General features: G+C 42.4%; 2 protein-coding genes across 2 annotated transcripts in view; one reads left to right on the forward strand and one right to left on the reverse strand.

Annotated features, from left to right (window-relative positions):
• Window positions 1-15,295, forward strand: cdc42ep1a (CDC42 effector protein (Rho GTPase binding) 1a). The gene is made up of 4 exons (XM_050059255.1): window positions 1-223; window positions 7,793-7,901; window positions 10,953-11,933; window positions 13,571-15,295. The coding sequence occupies exons 3-4, from the start codon at window positions 11,462-11,464 to the stop codon at window positions 14,281-14,283; spliced, it is 1,185 nt and encodes a 394-aa protein (XP_049915212.1). The 5' UTR covers window positions 1-223; window positions 7,793-7,901; window positions 10,953-11,461; the 3' UTR covers window positions 14,284-15,295.
• sh3bp1 (SH3-domain binding protein 1) overlaps window positions 14,636-22,222 on the reverse strand; it is a 17,550-nt gene continuing 9,963 nt past the window's right edge. Inside the window, exons 14-18 of the mRNA XM_050059243.1 lie at window positions 20,286-20,399; window positions 19,755-19,852; window positions 18,443-18,614; window positions 17,918-18,267; window positions 14,636-16,680 (exon numbers count right to left, since the gene is read on the reverse strand). Of these exons, the coding sequence (XP_049915200.1) occupies window positions 16,403-16,680; window positions 17,918-18,267; window positions 18,443-18,614; window positions 19,755-19,852; window positions 20,286-20,399 (1,012 nt within the window). The 3' untranslated portion in view covers window positions 14,636-16,402. The remainder of the gene's footprint in view (window positions 16,681-17,917; window positions 18,268-18,442; window positions 18,615-19,754; window positions 19,853-20,285; window positions 20,400-22,222) is intronic.

Here is a 22,222-nt window from a genome sequence, read left to right on the forward strand (position 1 = left end):
TCCCGGTGTGGCTCTGTGATGCTTTCATTGGTATTTGATCCACGGCCCGCCCCTTTCCTCATCCTCCGCGCTGCGCCGCTCCGCACACCCGGCGCACCAGCGGGACAGTCCGGCTGCACCACCGGCTCCCTCGGACCGCACGAGCCTCAAACACACTGCTAATGGAAAGATAATTAAAGTGGAGTCAGGGAGAGTCCTGTTCTTCGTGTCGCAGTTTCCTTCGGTGAGTTCGTGTTCAATTTTGACGATATATCACTACTTAATTTTCTCAGACAGACTCTCAGTGAGTGTAATACTGAGTGTTAAGTTAATGGAGACTTTTCTGTTATATTTTATATCATATTCAATAAGAGACTTTGAGTTAGTTTGCAGTAGTGAGCTGAATCTGTAGTGACTTTTCAGTGCATATTGAGAACTTAATGTGTGCAATGTCATTTCATCATTGAGGGGATTTTATAGCCTATATATATCCTGAAGTATTCCTATAACATTTGTACAATATTCCTACATGTATTTTTCTGTCATATTTGTATTGTGTCCTCATATACATACTGCTCCTCGAAGAGGGAAAATTACTTATCAATTGCCTATTGATATAGCTTCATAGGTTATGATTAATTATTAACAGCAATTGTTATTTTTTCTACTGTAGATATAGATTAATTAATAGGAGAAAAAGGCTCCTGTTGATCAGAGAAAGAGTAGTTTCAGATAAGATAATCCCATTAAGGCTTGTAAAAATGTTGACTGAAACCAAACTGTTATCAGACCTGGTGTTAATGGGCATATTGTGTTGAAGTGTAAATTGTTTAAGTGTTGTGAGAGTCTCAGATGTCTGACATGAAACTCAATCCGCTCTGCAACATGTTTATATTCAGCAGCAGCAGTAAATTCTCGGTCAGAATAAACCCCTGCCAGTGCTTTCATATGTTGTCACTCGGCCTTGTAATTACGGTAGTTACATGACATAACCTATCAATTTTCATACATGTCACCGCAATGACCGAGATGGGCTCTGACTGAGTGGAACATGACAGGGTGAAGTTGAAGTCGGTGGCCTTGAGGTGTTTTAATTATGGGGACAAACAGACAGAGCAGTGTTGGACTTGTTACAAGTTGGGGGGAGGCAGTGGCCTTTTGACCCCTGCAACCTGCGAGCAGTCCACGAGGGAGGCCACCATGTGAAATACCACACACACACACACACACACACACACACATTGATTGAAGAGCTTGCTTGCCCTGCTAATGCCCGCCAATAAACAAACATCCCCAGTGGTGATCAATAAAAAGCTAGTCTGCTACAGTGATAATAACACAGAATCCATTCTATGACGTGCAGTGATGAACTCAGACTTCATGTGACTTTTCATGTTTAACTGGCGCTCAGTCTACCCAGAGTAGGCGTACTGTACATCCTCTATGAGAACATGCTTTGATATTTCGATGTCAGCCTCCTGTATGCACTCAGCTCAGCCAGCAGCAAATGATTAACACATGCATGTTGCATGTTTCCTGTACATCCCCCTCATATGATTTACACTAATGATACAGGTCTTGATGAAGTAAATGAGTGCAGACATTCCATGTGGTTTTCCCCCCGTTTTTTTTTTTTTTTTTTACCTGAGTTCAACATTCCTCCGAGGGGGACCCTTCGTGACCTTTGGGTGTCATTGACGCAACCAACCAGGAAGGGGTTACTTGCAGAGGTGCGAACTCTGAATCCGGCTGCTGTATTTGTTTTCACACCACTGGGTTCCTTGGCTCTTTTTTTTGCCACACATGATGATGTTGGGAAAACTGCTCCTTCATGGTCCGTCGTTACTAAATGGTCACAACTCACTAATCTGACAACATGATCCAAACCCCCTGTAGTCGTCATATTTTATAAGTTAGTATTCAGTGGACTGTGTGGGTGAAATAAGACAACATTTTTGACCAAACCACCATGATTTTTTCATTTGAAAAACAGGAATAGGCTCGGGTCTGTTTGTTGATTGGCTGCTGTCCAGAATTTGACTGCATGTGGACCTTTCAGATGATGATTGATGTGGACAGTTTTATAGTTTCTCCAGCTCTGTCTAGTGTAGCTCTTCTCCCCGAAAGTCTACAATATACTGCATGAAACTTACAACATGTTGTGCTGTCAGTGTGTGTGATAAGAACATGGAAAACAAAATCAGTGAGGTCATTGCTTAATGTTGAGGGATAGTAGCCAAGTACTCAACTTAACTTTAGGCCTTTTTTTTAACTTTTGAAACTGTGCCAGCTGCTTATCATCACTCTAAATTGCAAATGCGAGTATTTCAACATGGAGCACCAGCAGAGACATGTGGTTAGAACTCTCAGATACTGGATTTCTGAGGCCAGTATTGTTGCTGATATCAGTGTTTGAGGGTTTATGAAATGTAATAAGAAAATATCAGCTGATGCCCATTGTTATGTGTGGTTGTTTGCTTTTTTTGCTGACAGTTATATGAAAAGATCACTTGCAGATATGTAGAAACGGCAACCTCCGGCACTGAAAATGAAGCCAACGTGAAAGTGCCAAAACCTGTAGTTCCTTCAAAGGCTGCTTGAGACTGGCTCTAGAAGCAAATGTATATTTAAGGGCGGAGCCACTTGAGTGACAGGTTGTCGGTGAGGTGCAGCTACTGTACAGTCTGTGAGTCAGATCCACCCCTTGCTCCTCCACAGCCCCAGCCTGTCATCCAAATATGGTCACTTCTGGCTTCTAAAAACTAATATGGCAGTAATGCCAAACTCATGGCTTCAAAACCAATGGGTGATGTTGTGGTAGCTATGTCCATTATTTTTTACAGTGTATGGTATGTGTAAGCTAAATATGAAGCTACAGCCAGAAGATGGTAAGCTAAGTGCAAAGACTAGAAACAGGGGGAAACACCTAGCTTGGCTCTGTCCAAAGGCAATCTCAGAAACCATCAGGTATAGGTCCAACGACCATAAGCCTCTTCGGGCAGTGGCCAAATTTTGGGAGATGTGGTGTAGCAAGGGGATAGCTAAGCCAAGACTTTCTCTTCCTTGTGGCGGCCATTTCGTCTAATCTTTATAAACACATTTGTGCATGTGAGTGAAGATAATTGTTTTTTAAAAAAGCTTTAAAAAAGCAAAATTGTTGTTAGATGATAGCTAATGTGTTCCGCCTCTCCACACAGACTATTTACCTGCCGCTCAAACCTGATTGGTCAGTACTGCTCAAAATGGAAACCAGAGCACTTCCTAAACCAAAAAGTTGTCCCCTTGCCTACAGATTCTGCATACATGTGCAGATATCTGTTTACAGAGATTAGTCCAAAGGTTACAAAATCTGTCTTCCAACACTTAGCTATTGAGCTAACCAGCTGCTGACTCTAGTTCATATCTATCATCGGCTACAGATATGAATAGGGCCTAGTACCTGTCTTCTCATCAACTCTCAGCAAGAAAGCAACAAAGCATAATTTCCAAAATGTCAAACTATTCTTTTCGAGACTTGAGCCCATGATATGTCCAGAGCTGGACACAGAAAATAAACTTTTCACTGCTCTCTGGTGGACAAACTACGTAATGGTTTCACTATTTCTACAGTAAATGATCTCAGACATATCAGTATACAGTATGAGTAAGATAAACTGACAGATACTATCAGTCATGTACATGTTTCAGTCTGGCTGCAGCGACGATGTGCTCTCATCACTTAACTGATAAACTAACCAATTTAAAACTTTCTTTAAAGACCTGTAATATCAAAAGAATAGAGAGGGAATGTGCACGTGCGAGTAGAAGAAAGGGAGAAGGAAGGAACACAGTTTATGTATGTGCGCAGTAGAGATATAAACTGAAAGAGAGAGGCAACAAAGAGGGCAAATTGGGACTGCCAGCTCCAGCAGATGCAGGAAGCAGAGAGCCTCAGAGAGTATGAATATTTGTTGAAGCACGAAAATGTTTTCTTGGCTGAGGAGGAAGTGTAGCAGTGTTTTGCTTGGATTCAGACCGAGCATGGACGGCGAAAATAGGGACGTAATTGAAAGTCAAAGAGTGAGCTTGAAAAATGCGGCCTTATCTTGTATGTTTGTTCACCTGGTTAGCGGGGTTAGTGAGTGAAGGACATGAGAAGTAGAAGGAAGGGAGGGGGAGACTCGCCATGAAACACAAAGTCCATGGCTGATTATACTCAAGACAAACTATAGCAGAGTAAACATTTTTGAGTTTAAGTCATCAGAAGTACAGATTAATGGGTGTATGTAGGCCTAACAGCTGGTTCAGCCTTCCGAAGTCAGTCAAGACACTCAAAGAGAAGCAAAGAAAAGAAATCAAAGGGACAGAAGAAGAGGGGAATTGAAAGAAAACAAACAGGGACATAAAAAGAGAAAAGAAAAAAGAGGGTAAAGAGAAAAAGCAGAGAATGGAGAGGAAAAGATTCACAATGAGCGTAAAGTGAGTAGAAAAGGAAGAACGAGAAGATAGAAGTTGAGATGAAGAGAAGACATTAGAAGGCAACAATGGAAAAGAAAAGACAAAGACAAAGTGAGGAGAGAGGAGAATGAAAGCAAAAAAAAGATGGTTCAGACCGAAACGTGGTTTCAATCAGCGCTGAGGTTGAGAAGAAGGATGTTTGATGGTCGTAATCGAGAGAGAGACTCCACCGACCGATGCTCTGCTCAGGAATGTGTTCGTACACACACATACACACAACACACACGGCTCCTATTAGACTGTGGTTACTCTGGTTTATATCCAGCAAAGCCACCTCAAGCAAATACTGTACATAGTGACATGGAAATATTTTATTGAGCCCGTCTGTGATGTATGAACGCGCCGAAATCCCCTGAATGGTGAGTTGCCCAAGGAAAGCAACTCGAAGCTTCAGCAGAAAGATGAACCGAGCATTTTAATGCAAATATGCATTTTCATAACAAACTGGAGCTGTTTTCCCATCAACAGTGATTAAGTCTGGTCTACTGATGTCTCGCTGCAACATTTCTGGGTATTGACATCCGTTTTCAAACCACTACTACGAAGATATGTGTTTAGATCTGTCGGATATACAGCGTTGAAAAAAGCTCACAATCAGTATGTGACACAACGTCAGCCTCCTGTTTTTTGCTCAAAGTCATGAAAACATCAAAACATTTTATAAATCATGAAGTCGTCTATAATACATCCAAGTCCCCAAACTAGATTCATCTGATAAGTGGCAAGAGTCACAAGACTCTACAGGACAAAAGACCTGCTAACTATGGTTTTGCACGGTGCTTTAATAGGCCTTTTTCACACCAGACAATTTGACATGACACAGTTGCACACTACACAGGTGCAATTAATGAAATGAATCAGAGCTGAATTACATTTAGCTGCTTTGATTTCAGGATCCTTGTATCCTGCATGCTTGAATAGATCAGAGCCATCATTAGTGTTACTAAAACAAACTGTGTTTTTCCTACTATGACAAGTCAAAATGTCTGCTGTGAGAAAGGTACAATGAATGAAATGCTAATGGAAGCATGCTAACATACTCACAATGCTAACATGCTAAGGTATATAATGTTTACCATGTTCGCCAACTTAGTTGCTAAATGCTAAAATTTGCTAATTACTACTATAACTACTTGCTGGTATTTGGTAGAAAACCAAAGTATTGGACCTATGTGATGGTGCTAGAGGGAAATTTAAGGAATTAGCAAAATTAGGGGGAATGGGAAAGTATGTCATGCTCTGTGGGAAAGGGCGCCATCTTGTAAAGAAAGCACTGTTAGGCTATCAATAGCCCCTCTTACACTGCCAGATTTCCTGCGAATATTGGGCCGTTTTGCTGGCAAGCTGCAAGCGTTTAGACACACAGAGCCAGATTGGCGAGTTGATTCGAGGTGCCCAATTTTCCACCTCGTAGGGTAGTCATATTGGTGGAACCCTTTTAGTAAAGACCGAGGCAGCCTTCCGCAACGGGAGGGGCTGTTGAAGACTTGTGGGAGGAGCTGTTGATGACACCGCACATGCGACCCACTGGCGGTGGATAAACAGGAAACAGCTGATAGCAGGAATTAGCGAGAGCTAGTAGCAAGAGGGAAACACAAACCTGACAGACACTGTAAAGATGAGCAACTGTGGAGACAAGGAATTGCGCGCCCTTCTTGTCCTTGCAAACAAAGAGAGCATTAACCGTCAGATGACAGGAACGGTGAAGGATGGGCTGACTTACAAGAGAATTGCAGAAGGACTGACCAGCCGCGGCTTCCCTCCCACGTCACTGTTTACGTCACATGCTGAGCTACACGTTTTGTTACTTGCTCACGCTCACCATTGCCCCGAAAAAGGCACATTCTGTATAAACAAAGGTAGGCGGCATTTTGCCGCACTCCCCGATTTTGTTTTATACTGCCAATGCTGAAAGAAGACTGATTGGGCTTTCCTGCAAAATTGCGCAATTCCTATCCAAAAAGGGCTTTTGCGTGCTACGGTAGTTACCTGCTTACCTTTTACAGGATGGCTGCGAGTCCTTAAAAACTCAAAATGTCTTGAATACACACTGACTAATTGTCTTAAATTCAGATTGGATGGGTCTAAAATGTTTTTTAATCACTTCACTCTGAGAATTTCTGTTGTTGGCACTATGGGAAACATAGTTTTAACAGGAGGGAAATGCTGTGGGGGAACAGACTTTGACACACCACCTGTGTAAGAGGGTTTGAGTTGGAATCTGTTGGCCAGTTTAGGCCTCTTTTGTGTCAAGTTTGTGGGTTGTGTTGATTTTCTCTGGTTTCCTTTCACAGTCCAAAGACATGCAGGTTAGGTGCCCGTAGATGTGATTATGAGCGTCTGTCTCTGTGTGTCAGCCATGTGATAGTCTGGTGACCTGTCCAGGGTGCACCCTACCTCTTGCCCAATATCAACTGGGATTGGTTCCAGTCGGGTGATCCTGAACAGCGTTAAGTTGTTACATGCAGGGTTAAAAGTTAGCACAGGTCACCAGCCAAATGCGGTAAAATATGCAAGTGGCTGCCAGATTTGCTTCACTCACCAGCCAAAAAAAAGTGATCTATTGAGTGGTTGGTAGATTTTGGAATCCACCACCCAGTGGCAGGTGGACAGGAAAGTTAATTTTCAACCCTGGTTACAGATGAGAGGAGACTTTTGAATTCAGCAAAGTGTATGCACACAGTATAAAAACAATCTAAGTGAGTGGAGGTAGTGTGTCAGGGTCTGTCATATAGGCTGCCAAGTCACATGGATCTATGTTGTTCATTGTGAGTAGTTTGTCCAGATACAGTTGCTTGGCATTGCAATTCAGTTTCTCCCAGTAGGGTCCCTTTCCTTTGTCTTTTCCCTTCTCTTGACTGCCAAGCAAAATAAAAGTTAAGAAGGTAACCACCTTAGCAGTTATAAATTATAAGATGAAGAAACAATGACATAAGAAAGGTGACTTTGATATGTGTTCCAAGACTTTTGTCCATTCACTGAAACCTTACTGGTTCTTTTATGTCTTAGTCTGGATATGTCTTTCCTTTCTTTTATGTCCTATCATTCTGCCCTCCTCTCAACACATTGCATCCCCTTGTTTCCTCTCCTCTGACCTTTTCTCTTTGACTCATTTCTCTCAGCATCCCTTCCTGTCATCTCTTCTGCCTTGCTATGGCATTCTCCCCCTTCACTCCTTTATATGAAAATGAAACTGACTTTTTACATCCCCTGCTTCCCTCCTATGATCACTCCTCACCCTGCCCCCATTTCAGTTTGAACTGACTCTCTCCCTCCCTGAAACTCATCTTGTATTTTATTTCCTCTACTCTGACAGGAATCTGAACCAGTGGAGCAGCCGTCCAGGAGAAGCAGCCAGGCCTTGCTTAAAAGAGGCGCCCTACCGGGGGTAACGGAGGAGATGAAGGATTAGAGGATAATCCAGGGTACGTCCGAGTCCCTCCTGTTGAGAGCTCCCCTATTCTTTTCTGATATCCAAGACGCAGGCAGGCAGGCTGCTACTGGGATTATAGCGTTAAACTAATTACCTTTTAAAGAGTCAAAATATTGGGGTTTTTGTGCTCGTGGTGCTTTTAAGTACATTTTATCTGAGGCCTGAGGGTGCTGGTTGCTGAATTTGCGTGACTCAGAAAACAGAGAGCCCGTGCAGAGAGGAGCGAAGGAGGGGATAGAAGCATATGTGCAGATAAAATGAGCTTTGCCCAGAGGGTCCAGATACACAAGAGGAGTCGGAGGGAGCGACCCCCTCTGAGCTGTGGTCAAAGGTCTTTAACAGGATTACAGGCAAAGACAAAGCCAGAGCTTTCCGTAAGCACACAGTCAGAGTAATTAATGGCCCTGTGTGTATTCCTGTAACACTGTAGGATATCAATTAGACTGAGGTTTTCCTTGTGCAGCCTAGAACAAGACAAACTATTTCCCTCACTGGGAAGAGCATAGTGCCATTGTGTCTGTGAAGGCTGTCACTGAGGAGCTGTAATCAGACAGGTGACCTGTTGCTTCTGCTAGGTTCATGGGAACATGCGCAAAGTCCCTGCAGGCTAGAGCCATCTCATATTAAAGATCACACCTTGGTGTACTGGTCCCTGGTGTCCCTTTGTGAGTCTTGATATGGCTCTGCTCAGTGCTGGTATGTGCTGTGTTTCCTCCCTCTCCGCTCCCAGATGCCCCTCTTAAAACGCCAGCCAGGGGAAGTGGAGCGAAGGGCCTGGGACTGCGGTCAGCAGCAAATTAGAAGGGCTGCCTTGGACCTGACGCAATCCCCCATCTCTTGAACCATAGCAGGTCATTAATGAAGCCAGACGGGGCCGTGCATGCGTGGGAGGCCTGCCGACGTTTAACTGGTGCAGTGGAAAGCTTTTAAAAAGAACCAGAGGTCCTTGTCAGGGCTGCCTTATGCTATCAAAATATTTGAGAACTGGATATCCATTACTCTGCTGGCAAAGAACAACACATGAAAGAAGGCCAATTTTTTGTCCGCCTTCATTACAGACTTACAGACTTAGGGAAGTGTGGAGCTCCAAAATCGACAAAGGGCAGTAAAAGGCTGTCAGTCAACTCAAAAACACAGCTCAATATATCAAGTAATAATGCTGTTACTCAATTAATACAATTGGGGTGCAAAAAGTGATATAAAGCTTTATACTTTTTCTTTAACTTCAAATCAGTTGGTAAAAAAGAGAGAAGATAATGGGGTGCTAATATTATGAAGACAGAAATATGCACTGCATCCACAATTACATAGTAAGCACTCCATAGCCAATGCATAGGCTACTAATGTTGAACATACTGTGCAAAAAACACAGTAGTATGTATCTTTTCCGGCCCACTGAGCTGTAGTTACCATGTCACTTCCTGAGAGCCTCCTTGTCAGTTGGAGACATGTAACCATGGTAACCTGTGGCAACCTGAGCTCCATCGGTAATTTTGAAATAATTTTAAAACTATATTACACTTAACAAAGTGAAATCTTATAAGTTTAGATTTATGCTAAAGCAGACCGACATTAGAGAGCTGTCTTGGTCGCTATCCATTATGAACATTTGTCGCACTGAATTGTCGGATATTTATGCCGGCGTAGTGTCCAGTGTTTGCATTCTGTATCATTTCACTGAAAATAGTATGTAATTCACATACAATTTTTTTCATACAAAGGTTTCAGGCACTCTAAAAAATCTTACATACTGTTTTAGCTTACTAAATACCATGTTAGTATGGAATTTTGGACAAAATCGTGGTATCTCAAGAATGCTAATTTCTGCTAGCCAGCCTACTTTTTTAGCGTTACCTTGCGGGCCAAAACGTTTTAGCTACTGTAATGAGAGTTTGTACAGTAACACTGGAGTGTGAGGTACAAATGTTATCGGACAGAATGGATAAAATCCCTATAGTGACACGAGTCATGTCGTGGGAGTTGTGACACTCCAAAAAATCTATCCACTGACTTACAGTTGTCTTTATCCCAATGTTAAGTGTATGGGAAAAGTTCCTTTAGGCCCAATGGCATCACGTGATAGATCGGAAGTTGTAATTCTACTGTTTGGCTACTATGAAAAATTGACTTCAAAGTCCGTTGCACTTCCTGGGGGCCTGGCTGTCGCTCACTGTACCTCTCCGTAAAGCTAGCGTGCCACACAGTCCTCTCATTGCTCCACTGATCCAAAACACACACAGGCAAAGAAAAAAATGTGGGCTAAATGAAAATAGAAATAACTGCAACAAATTGAGCCAGTGAAAGATAAATAGAAGAGTAAAATTAATTTCATCCACATATTGAAGGCAAAGGGGGAAAAAACAGGCTTTTATCTTTCTTTTACCAAGTGGAGTACAAATATTTATTCTTTTCACTCACCATTTGAATTAGTACGATTAATTAATGCTTTCCATTTCTTAAGTTGTACGATAATCTTTAAGTGCTTTCGACAGTGCCGGGGCTCTGTACACAGGCAGTGTAGCAGTACAGTTAAGTAGCAGCAGTGGTTTTCTTATCAGGAAATGTTCATTATCTCTTCCTATCTGGCGTAGCATACTTTGCCTGTTTATAAACAAAGCTAAGGCTGTTGAATAAGAGCTGCTGCTCGGCTTTAAGAGCGTGATAAGTCTCTTCAGTGAAATGTAAAATGAACTTTGTGTAACCTTCACGCCAGACAAAGCAGGACAAAATGGAAGCAGGAATTCCCTTAAAAAGTCCACCCATTTTATGGACAAGAGGCGGACTTTGGTTTGCTGCACAGAGGAGTGTCTGTGGTCTAAATTTAGACGGTTCCAGACCAGCAAAGCTTTGGAATCCTAAAAACCTGCAGAAAGGCAGATCTAGTTTACATACAGTATTCAGCACAGTGGTCTCTCACTCAATCTCAGCTTCCACAGAATAAACTGCAAATGTCATCCGTTTCTCTCAACATCCCTCAAAATCAAATACATCCCTGTCTCCTTTTTAAAGATAGATGTTTTTTCCCTGTTTTTGCTCTCGATAGATGGTTCCGTGGTGCGACCGCAGAACCGTTTGCAGCTGGACTCAGACCTATTTCTGAGCTGATGTCGACAAAGCCAAAGCCCAAGGCAAGCGGGGGAAACCAGGCAACCTGACCACACTCCAACTGGCTGTTTCCAGGAACACAACTGCACAGTGTTCTCCTCAATTTATGGCCGTTTAATTCAGCCAGCTATGCATAACAACGAGCTACAAAGAGTGGGACAGAGTTTGGCCTGCACATGATAAACACAGATAATATTCCAGTGAACTATTTGGCGATGCAGGCCTGGAGTTCAAGCTTTCACAAATTACACGTTTTCAAGATCTTGGAATAACCTTTCAGAGCTATTTCTTAGGTCCGTACTTTGGACTGCTGGACTGTCAAAGCTTTTGGCTCAAATCTAAGAGGAGAAACATTCAGTTTTGCCATTCAGTGGGATTAAAGGCAATTCCAGACATTGTTCAACGTTGATTTTTCAAGAAATACTAAGCCATTCACCTCTTGTGAACATGAATCTTCAGGAAAAGCTGTCAGGCCTAAAAGGTCTGGTCACACACTCCCACAGCAAGCGCCGCTATAAAGGCGACCTCACGTTGGATATGATTAGCCCTCCTTTGGGTGACTTCCGCCACACCATGCACGTCGGCCGTGGTGGCGACGTGTTTGGGGACACCTCCTTCCTCAGCAACCACGGCGGCACGGCCAATGGGAACAATGGGGAAACAGATTCTGTCTCCAGCCCTGACAACAAGATCGGAGCGTTCTTCTCCAGGACGCTGCGTCACATCAGGAGGGGCTCTGAAAACCGTGCCACAGGAGGACCCAAGGATCTGTCACCGCCGCCTCCAGTCGTTTCTCCCATCATCAAGAATGCCATCTCCCTCCCCAGGCTGGATGTGGATATGCCGAATGGGAGTCCCACTGCCAAAGTGCTCTTCCCCAGTTCTCACAGCACACCAGAGGACAAGAAGAGCTCTTATGGTGAGTATGGTTATAGCCTGTGCATATTTTTTAAAGATGGTATGATCAATATTTTTACATCAGCAATGTATCAGACAACTTTGTGTGTGAAAGGGGTCGGTCATGGTGTTTTCTGTTTTAGTTCACTCTCATTTACGGATACAGCAGACAGCTGTTTTCAGCAATACTTAATTAATCCCACTTTATGCTACCTGCCCATATGAGCAAAAAGGTGTTAGTGTTGTTAAACAAATTAAACATTGTAGGTGATCTACTGAGGCTTCTGTTTAGGTGAAAATGTGTCTTTTACACAGGATTTCTCCCCCTTAAAATGACTGAAGCTCATTGGGCTTTTTGCTTAGTGTTTTGGATCACTGGAAAAGTGCAGTTTATCTACCCCTGGGAATTTCTTGACATAATGTCCTGTCATCTTTTTTTGCTCAATCATTTGAGGATTAAGAAAAAGTGCACCACCAAATCCAAAAATGGTCCCCGAGATTAAGGGTAGATGTTTCCTTGACATTAAATGGCACTGTGGCTGCACAAAGTGAAACATAGGGGTCAAATGAGTTAACCGGTGCTAACTGGAAACTGCAGAGAAGTGGAAACTGTCTGCAGAGCTGCAGTGAAACTCATCTATCAGTCCTACTTGCTAATCTAGACAGATTTCCCCCAGATGTCCTTATGAATCACCTTGGTTCTTAATCAGCAGCGCTCGCTCGCTGATAACACACAGAGATCCAGACAGAGCTGGCAACAGGCCGTCTGAGTGGCTCGCATTAATACCAAACTCATGGCTCATGTGTGTGTGTGTGTGTGTGTGTGTGTGTGTGTGTGTGTGTGTGTGTGTCTGTGTGGTTTTTATATGGAGTTGTGTACGCAGACATTCTTATCAAAAAATCTTAAACTAAAATCCCATAATTCACAGCTGACTTTTGTAGGGAAAACTGGAGCAACTCTACTCTCTAGTAATTACGCATTATGACACAGGGATAGGAGAATCTGCAAGTTAGCATCCAAATAATTCCCTCATAAGCTGGTTTCACCAATTACTGCTTTCTTGCAATATTTAGCCCCCTTCTTGACAAGCTATGTTGATATGGTTGGTACCAATGGGTGCATCATGTTGCCTAGTAGTCACAAAATACCACTACCTTCATGATGGCTTAAAAAATGAGCGCACCACAGCCTCTTAAAGACAGTAATATCAGCCAGTAATATCAGCCCCTAATTATTTTTGCAGGGGAGGCCAGCAAATTGTATCAAGGGAGGCCCCCCCAGCTCCTCCCTGTCCCTAGTTGGTATGAAAAACCTCTCGACTCATTGCCCTTTGCGACTGGGATTGAGAGATGCTGTGGTAATTTTAGCCCTTTGGGTCATGAAGGCGGCAGTGTGTGAGTGTGTGACTTGTGAAGTGATCTGGCACGGTCGGGCAGATGATTCACTGTTCACAGGGCAGAACAACTCAGCACTTTGCTGGCTGGGGTTTGCTGGCAGGATGTTTTCAAATGGGTTTACATCGCCCCCTGTTGGAATTGTTTGATAAATCATGTGAAGAGTGTGACTGAATTTTATTTAGTGTTTGAAACAAGACACAACCACATAAACAAAATACGTGCCACTGAATGTCCTATATCAATCTGTGTCTGCGTCCTCAGGTCTGGAGTCTGGTTTCGTCACTCTGCCTCGTCTCTCCCGCGCTGAGCGACAGCAGCCCTCCATCTCCCTCCCCATTTCCTGCCCCCCTAACATCCACCGTGGCTCCCTGACCGACCCCACTGATGCCATCTTATCCACCTGCTCCACCTCCATTGTGACCTCTGACCCCAAACCCACCTCCACTGCCTTCTCTGACTCCCTCCCTTCCCTCACCTCTCTGGACACCTTCACCTTTGACCTCGGCCCCTCCCTCATGAGCGAGGTGTTCGGCCTGATCGACAGCCACCCGGAGGAACACGGCCACACGTGGGAGGGAGAGGAGGCGGGGTCAGCGTGCGGGCTGACCAACGAGGGATCAGAGATGGACTCGGCCACTATCTCCTACGTGGATTCCCTGCTGCGAGAGGACTGCGGGGGCAGGAAGAGCCCGCATGGGGCTGAATGGGAGGAGGAGGGGATGGAGGTGAACGGGCTTTCTGTCAAAGTACCCGATGTGGTGATGGGGTCTCCTGAACGAGTGAGGTTGGGGATTGGGATGGAGAGTGAGCGGTTCCAGAATGCTACAGATGTGCTCGCGCGTCACTATGGCGTCAGCCACTTTAAGGGACAGAGCCGGATGGAGGTTGCAGATTCAGAGATGATGATCACCAGCCACTCCAAGAACAAAATATCCTACAGTTACATGGACGACGAGGATGAAATTAAAGTCTGAGCCGAGCAAATCTGAGACATTTTGACACTAAAGAACTGTTGCTGATGTATGATTTCTCTGTAATTCCAATCAAATAAATCATCGAAAATCTTTTTATGGTGAACGAGGCTGGCTCTTTGGACAGGATGACCATGAAAACTCCAATCCAATATCCTTAATGTTGGATCCTTTACTTTAATACAAATCATGCTTCAAGGATGTACAGTTCGGATGCAAAACTGTTGCTGAATGTATCTAAAAGGAGGGAAAGACTTGGTGCCGCACGTTTCCAAGCCCAGCACAGAGAGGGAGAATGCTTTTTTCAAAGGACAGGACTTAAAAAGGACTGAAACAAAGAAGAGGCGTGGACAGCAAGGATGTGCCAGAGAATGTGGATAAGATAATCTCAAAGGAAACGCCAACATAACTCAGTGTAGAAGCAGTCATTTACTTTATACTTTTCACACTTCCTCACATTAGAGGGGAAAAGATGTTCAGTGTGTGTCCCAGTCACTCACAAGAGAGGAAGTAGGGATTAGAAAAAAAAGATTTAATCTTATTACAGCCTTCAGGCCTCACTACAATCTCCTGTCAACTCCTTTCACTCAGGAATACACTACTAGGAAACAAAAAGGGAAATAAGAAATCTGGAATCTCAGGCCTCATTAGATAAACACAAACATCTCAGTTATTAAACTCCATGGACTGAGGGAATATGACAAGTAATACTGGTATTTGCTAGTCGCAACCAAAGCTGAACCATATAATTGCTCATTGTATGCTGCAGACTTTTATATATAGAGACTCCGTGCACCTTTTATGATTATGAAGTCCGACTCCTGTATTACTTTTTAAAGCAGAGTTGTCATTTATGTGTTCTTTTATACAATTAAGATATTAACTGACCTCCTATAAATATGTACTTACAGTATGAGCACCTGCAGCACATAGTGCAGTTCACATCCATATGCTGCAGTCAATACCAATGATATATTATGATGATATAAATTGACAATAAAGATGTTTCTAATTAGGTTGAATATGCATTTATTTACATTTTTTACAGGTCTAATTTTGAAGGTTGATTTACAGGAATAACCCAAAATCTTGAATCATACATCAGGAGGTGGTTGTAAAAAGTTTATTTACATTTTCCCGTACTTAATGAGCTCACATGAACACTATTAATTTGTATATTTATGGAAAAAATCCACCCTGAAAACAGCACACATAGCAACTGGCAATCAGTTTTGGATGGCTGGATTAATTTATTGTGTAGCTAGATACCAGAAAGACTCGCTCTCTGGAAATTACTTTGCACACTGAGAAATACTGGACATCAGTAACTGAAGTATAAATAAATGTAGCTGGTTACAGAAATGTTTGTAGACCCAACAAAAGGAAATTAAGCTGCAACACTTGAAGGAAGATAGTGAGCAGCACAGACTTACAATAACGAAACCTTTATGTTTAAAGGGGACCTATTGTGCTTTTCCTTATTTTCTGTCATATATATATAATGTTAGAATGCGAGACGTTCATGTTAAATGTGGCCAAAGTTTCAAATAATGAGGTAAATGTATGTAAAAGTAATCCCTGTAGGCAAAAACCTCAGTACACTGCTACATATAGCTACATGCTAACGTCAGGGAAACATGTATTCTTGGTTGCCAATGTTCCTTTCTTCTCCGATTCCGGTCAAATTTATGTTGGAACGTGTCAGGTTGTGAGGATTTTGGTTCATAAGCTTTTATCGGTGATTTTTCATGGTAGACGTTTTGCTGACCAAACCCTGGGCTTAAAGAGACAGGCGCTAAAATGGAGTGTCTCAGACAGAGGGTGAATACAGGTGTTCCAGCACCGACAGTATGAGGAAAATGAAGAGCTCTTTGAACATCTAAGCATGTAAACATGTTCTAGTAGAAACCCAAAATACACGTATGAACCTGAAAATGAGCACAATAGGTCCCCTTTAAAGAGCAACTTAACATCAGACTGAAAAGCAGTGTTTTGCTGCAAACTCTGGTTGATAGATTTAACCCTGTGTTACACCGGACCACAGCCGGCATCACTGATAGGTGTGATACAAGAAAAACAACCTTATTAATGAATGACACATATGTCATTTTTCTCACTGTGCTTAAGAAGGAACTTCTTTTGCCTGTGACGGTGGAGGAAGAGGCGGAGGGCACTTTGGGGCTCTGAGTCCAGGCTTTTTCGGAGCAGGCTTTTTGAGGTTGGCCGACACAGCTCGAGGCGCAGGTGTCGGGTGGGTCCTTGTGTCCGCAGCAGCCGGTGCTGTGGTGGGGGGTGGAGGGGCCTGGAGCTTAGGAGGCACTGGAGCTTTGGGTTTAGAGTACTGAACTGTTACCTGCTCATTATCTTGGTTGCCTTTGGTCACGTTGAAACATCTCTTTGCTGTAGGATGAGAGACAGTGACAGTGAGACAGTGGGGTTACAGGGATGCCACATGGGGGCGAATAGATTAGGGAAAGGGTTGTGATGCAATGCAAGACAGTTATCTACAACACGTTATCTACCTATGAATTAACCAAAAATGTAATGCAATTTTAAACTCGTTATATTAGAAACTGAGCCAGTCTCACCGCTATGCTGCTTTCAAGTTCAAGAAAAGAAGTCTAACATTCATCTACTGCTAAAGACATCTGCATTACTTTACACAAACTGCACTCACATATGAGTTAGTGTTGGTGAAGGTATATGCTCTACCAAGAGCTTTGTACTTTAGATTATAAAGTACCTCAGTTGGTTGTGATGGAAAAATCAGTGAAACACAACTTAACACAATGTCAGAAACAGTAAAAAACAAGTTTGTCATGGGAATCAGTTTCATAGTCAGACAAACATATCAGGAAGGGACGACTTATAAGGGAAAGTATTTCAGCCTCTACCCGCACTTGAGGCAGTTACAACAATGTGAGAGATGATGCATGACCCTAGAGGTTTATATTTTGGTCAATGGTGTGAGACTTCCTGTTTCCTACTTCCTGGTTGTTACAACAAGAGCAGTAGATTTATTTTCTCTCTGTCAGCCCGACATGAAAAGCCACCACTTTAGCTTTGTGAGAGGACAAGGGTTAGAAGTAAAGAATCTGCACAGGACATTACACAATAAATAGAGACAAATGATTAATGAGACGTGCTTTGTGCCCTCAGCCCAAAAACAAGAGTGAGTCAAATTTGACATGTGAAGATCGCTTTACTTGTCATGAAGAGTACTACCCAGCTCATGAAAACTTCTGTGGCTCTTAAAGGAGCTTTTTTAAAATCTCAGAAAATAACCCTGATGATGTAATGGTGATGTCATCAAGGTAATCTCAACTTGGACTTAAGGTCTCAAACTGTTAACAGCAATTCTGTGTTGTAAACTTGAGGTGTTAAGTTTGAAAAATGTTGGTATTTACCAAACAGGAAGGGTGTAACAAAAGACACTTGATTTGCATTATGGGAAATGTAGGATCCAGTTTTTGTGGAGCTAAGAGTCGTGATATCTCAGCTTCTGTTACTTCAATTTGACTATTCTTTTACAAATATGTCTCTTGTGTATGTAACAAAAGTGAAACAAAAGTACATTGCTAAAACCTTAAATGTCTTGCCTTTGGACAGCCATTGGGCACAGCAGACTCTGACTTACGTTTATACGGTGAGGTGATCTTTACAAAAGCTCTTGGAGAGTCTGGAGTAGCCTCCAAAATTGGCTCCAGCTGGCCTTGGTCTGAGCACTGCTTCTGTGTGGGACTCCTGATCTGACCTGGGGTTGGTGCTGATCCCGTTGCTTTAGGAAGTGCTGTCGGGTCAGAGGTGGTGGAAGTGTTGGAGGCCCCAACGGGGCTGGGATCGAGTGAGGACGAGCTGCTGGATGTTGTGCTCTGATGGGTTGGTGCTGTTGAGTCAGCTGCAGGGCTGCCCCATGTGGAGGTGCCAGTACGACTCAGGGAGCCAGATTTCACAAAGACGAAAGCCCCACTGTCCTGTGAGGCTGTGCTGGTGGGAAGAAAATGAAACTGGAACATTACCTCTTGCTGCCAAACCCAGAGCAGCTTGTCATAAGGTCATAATCTAAGGCAGTCAGTGTGTTATGATTGTGCTGTCATCACAATAATGATACAAGGCTGCGTTGTGAATGCAATTTGTGAGCTGTGTCGTCACAGAGCGGTACCTGTTTGACTTTGAGAGAGGAAGGTGATAAGAGGAGCAGGAGGAGGAGGCAGTGGATGATGAGGAGACTGTTCTGCTCAGTTTCCCCCTTTCTGACATCAGAGACTGGACAACAGGAACTGGCAGGGACACATCTGAGACCTCAGGAAGTTCTGGGATCTCAAAGGATACAGCTGACCAAAACAAAACAGAGTGAAATTTATGAGTGCTCCATCAAATAGACAGCATTTCTTTATAAGAATTGTTCTTCTTGTGTTTTATTCGTTCAGTTTTGGCTATATTTCCCATCTGTGATACCATTGTACTCAACTATTCTGTCCCTGAGATCTGACATCACAAACAATGAGTCCAGTTGGGCAAGAAAGCAGCAGTCAAATGACCAGACAGGTTTTAAACAAACCCACGTGTCAGCTAAATTGATTTGGAAAAATGAAACAACCCAAACTGTCTGTTGTAAACATTTAGAGTTTATAGACCGACTTCCTGGTTCACCCTTGACTCATTGTACTTGCAGCAGCTGTTTGTGTTTCCTGTGCAGTGGGTGTGCTGACTTTCAGTTTTACCTCCCAAATAAAATTGTTCAGATTTGCAGTTTCCAGAGCGGGTGCAGCAGCACACTGTGATGTGTTAAGGACGGACCAATAGTGCCACAAGATTTGGCCATTGTCATTTTTTTATTGGACGTTCTAGAAAGGTGTCACTGTATTAAAAAAAATAGGCATCATTTACATTTACCGCTTTTTGTATTATATTTTTAGACATAAAAATAGAACAAATAAGTAGTAAATATCAAAATCACCATACGAGAAAACCTGTTTAATATGAAGCTATGCTGCATGTAATGGCATGACAGCTTATACATTAAGGTGGCACCTGCATCAATACATAATGCTGAGGCTCCATCTTGAAAAATTAAGATCTAGTTTTATAAATCTGTATTATTTCAGTTTATCTTATGCTTATATGGTACATATTCCTCAATAAATCTGGGCTTAAACACTGCACCACAAACTAATTATTTATTACTTATTAATACAAATACAACTGCAAAGACAAGGGAAGAAATGGAGGTGTCTATAGGGGCCTACAGCTCCTTTTTACCCCCAGGCACCAGCCCTGATGTTTACAAATTGTCTGATCATCTGACTCATTGTAGCGATGCCGCTATATTCTTAGATCTCAGTTGTGGGTTTGAAAATTACAATGTCATTATAGCTGATAAAAATGCTAAATTCAAGTTGTATTAAACAGAATAACCCTTTAAAGACTGTGTACTGATGGCACATGAAGAGAGTACGTCAGTGTTTGTATACCTTCAGGGAAGAGGCTGGAGCTGTACTGAATAAGAGGCTCAATGACCGTCACCACTTGCACCGAAGACGCTGACGCCATGTCAAACAGAGCAGCTTCCCTAAAGAGGCAGAGAGGTGGAGGGTTAAAACGTGGGACGGATAAGGGTTAAGGCTGCAGAATATGGTGACATTAACTTAGGTTTTCATGGTTAGAGATACAAATCTAATTATGGTGTCACTCAAGTAAGACACTCTGTCCATTGAGGTTTAACCACTGAGAGTATATTTCCCATCAAGACTGCACTTCCTATAATTAATGCAACCATCATGAACCATCTGTCACGGTTTATCAGTTAACAGGATGCTGCGGTTCAGTTTCATGTGACCAGTAGGTCTGGTTTTGCTGATGAAATATGTCACAAATGCTCATCCTTCATATTAAGACACAAAGATGATGAAAGAGGAAGAGCAGGCAGGACAGGGGAACGTGTGAATGGAGTATGGTTACAGTACACGCAGGGTAAAGACAAAGATAACCAGGTTGCTACGCACCCTTCAGCTCGTGGCCAGAGCAGGTTGGGCCCCAGCACGATGGCAATGTTACTGGGTGTCATCTTGTTTACAGCTTGCTGCTCAGACAGCAAAGACAAGAACTGGATCAGGTACCTGATAGGAAGAAAGAGGAAGAAAACAAGTAGTAAAGGCAGGAAGTTACAGAGCAATATTAAGCTGGCTATATAGTCAAGAAGACCTAACCGCATCACAATAAATAGTTATGGTGCCCTGTTGTGTACAGGATGAAACTAGATGACAAATTAATGCTATCAGGTGAGAGGCAGACGTGGAGGAAGTATTCAGATCCTTTACCAAAAACCAAAAGTAAAAGTATTAATACCACACTGTAAAAATATTCTGTTACAAGTAAGAGCCCTGCATTGAAAATGTTACTTACAGTAAATACAATCATGGAAGTATGAGGAAAACGTTCTTAAAGGAGCAGTGTGAAGGATTTAGGGATATTTAATGGCGACTAGCATTGAGGAGTGCCGATTGCAACCAGCTGACACGTTTTTCATGTGTCAAGTGTGAACTCCCGGTCAGGATTTTTTCAGCGTTCAGGTCTCTTCTTCACCACAACAAACGGACCAGGTGAAAGCACTGAATAAAGTAGTTTCACATTACAAATCAGTGTTTCACCAACATTCTTATACTCACTAGCCCAGTGCCTGCTTATGCATGTTCACCTTTTTCTCTGATAAGATCCAGGCATTTAGGAGGTTTTTACTGGGAGCTGAATTATCCGCAGAGGTCTCTTCCTCTCCAAAACAAACAGACCCAATGATTAAAAAAAGTAAAAAATACTGAATTAAAGCAATTTCACATTAAAATCTGTGTTTTTCCAGTGCTGTTTGGCTCATTGTGGAGGGGCTGCAAACTATGGTGGAATGAAAAGGTGAATGGCCCTATCTAGAGCCAGTGTTTAGTTTGTCTGTGTTGGGCTACTGTAGAAACATGGCATTGCAACATGGCGCTCTCCATAAATGAGGACCCCCTCTCTATGTTGATATAAGTGGCTCATTCACAGGTAACGAAAACATGACGATTCTTATTTTCAGGTGATTATACACTTAAGAAAACATAATTATTATATTGTTTTTGCCAATATACCCCCTAAAATCCTACGCACTGGACCTTTAAGATATTAAATATTAAGTACTCAATACAGAAAAATTCTAAACAACAAAACAAACTCAATTTTGTTAACAGGTTTAAACAATTAAAAGATAAAGCAGCATTTCATCACATTTGTGAACCCGGAACCCTGAAATGCTTTGCACAAAAAATGGCAAACAATTTTCAAAATAGTTGCCAATCAATTTTTTGTCAATAGACTACTTGGTTAATCAACTAATCACTGCAGCTGTAGCCTACTTTGTTGGGTGGTTTAATAAAATAAAATGTTATGTTTTACAGGCTTTGCGTATATTTTGTATGCAAAAATCTGAATTTGTAAAGTAACTAGTAACCAAAGCTGTTCGATAAATATAATGGAGTATAAAGTACAACATTTCCCTCTGAAATGTAGTGGAGTAGAAATTGAAAGTAGCATGAAAAGAAAATACTTGAGTAAAGCATAAGTAGGCCTACCTCAAATTAGTACTTAAGTATAGTGCGTAAATGTACTTGTTACATTCCGACACCAATGAGAGCTGAGATATCTCAATGTAATAATTAAAGGTTTTAACCCCTTTTAAAACCCTTTGGATAAACCAAACTAGCTAAATGCTAATGTCAACATGCTAACGTGCTCATATGACAATGCTAACATAGAAAATAGAAATAGAAAGAACTTTATTCAGCCCAGAAGGGCAGTTCATAACATGCTAATGATAGGCAGGTATAATGTTTACCACTTTAACTGGCTTAGTTTGTGTGTTGGCATGCTAATATTTGCTAATTACAGTAGCGCTAAACAGGAAGTTCACTAA

This window comes from Epinephelus moara, chromosome 13 (assembly GCF_006386435.1).
Source record: "Epinephelus moara isolate mb chromosome 13, YSFRI_EMoa_1.0, whole genome shotgun sequence".
NCBI lineage: Eukaryota > Metazoa > Chordata > Actinopteri > Perciformes > Serranidae > Epinephelus > Epinephelus moara.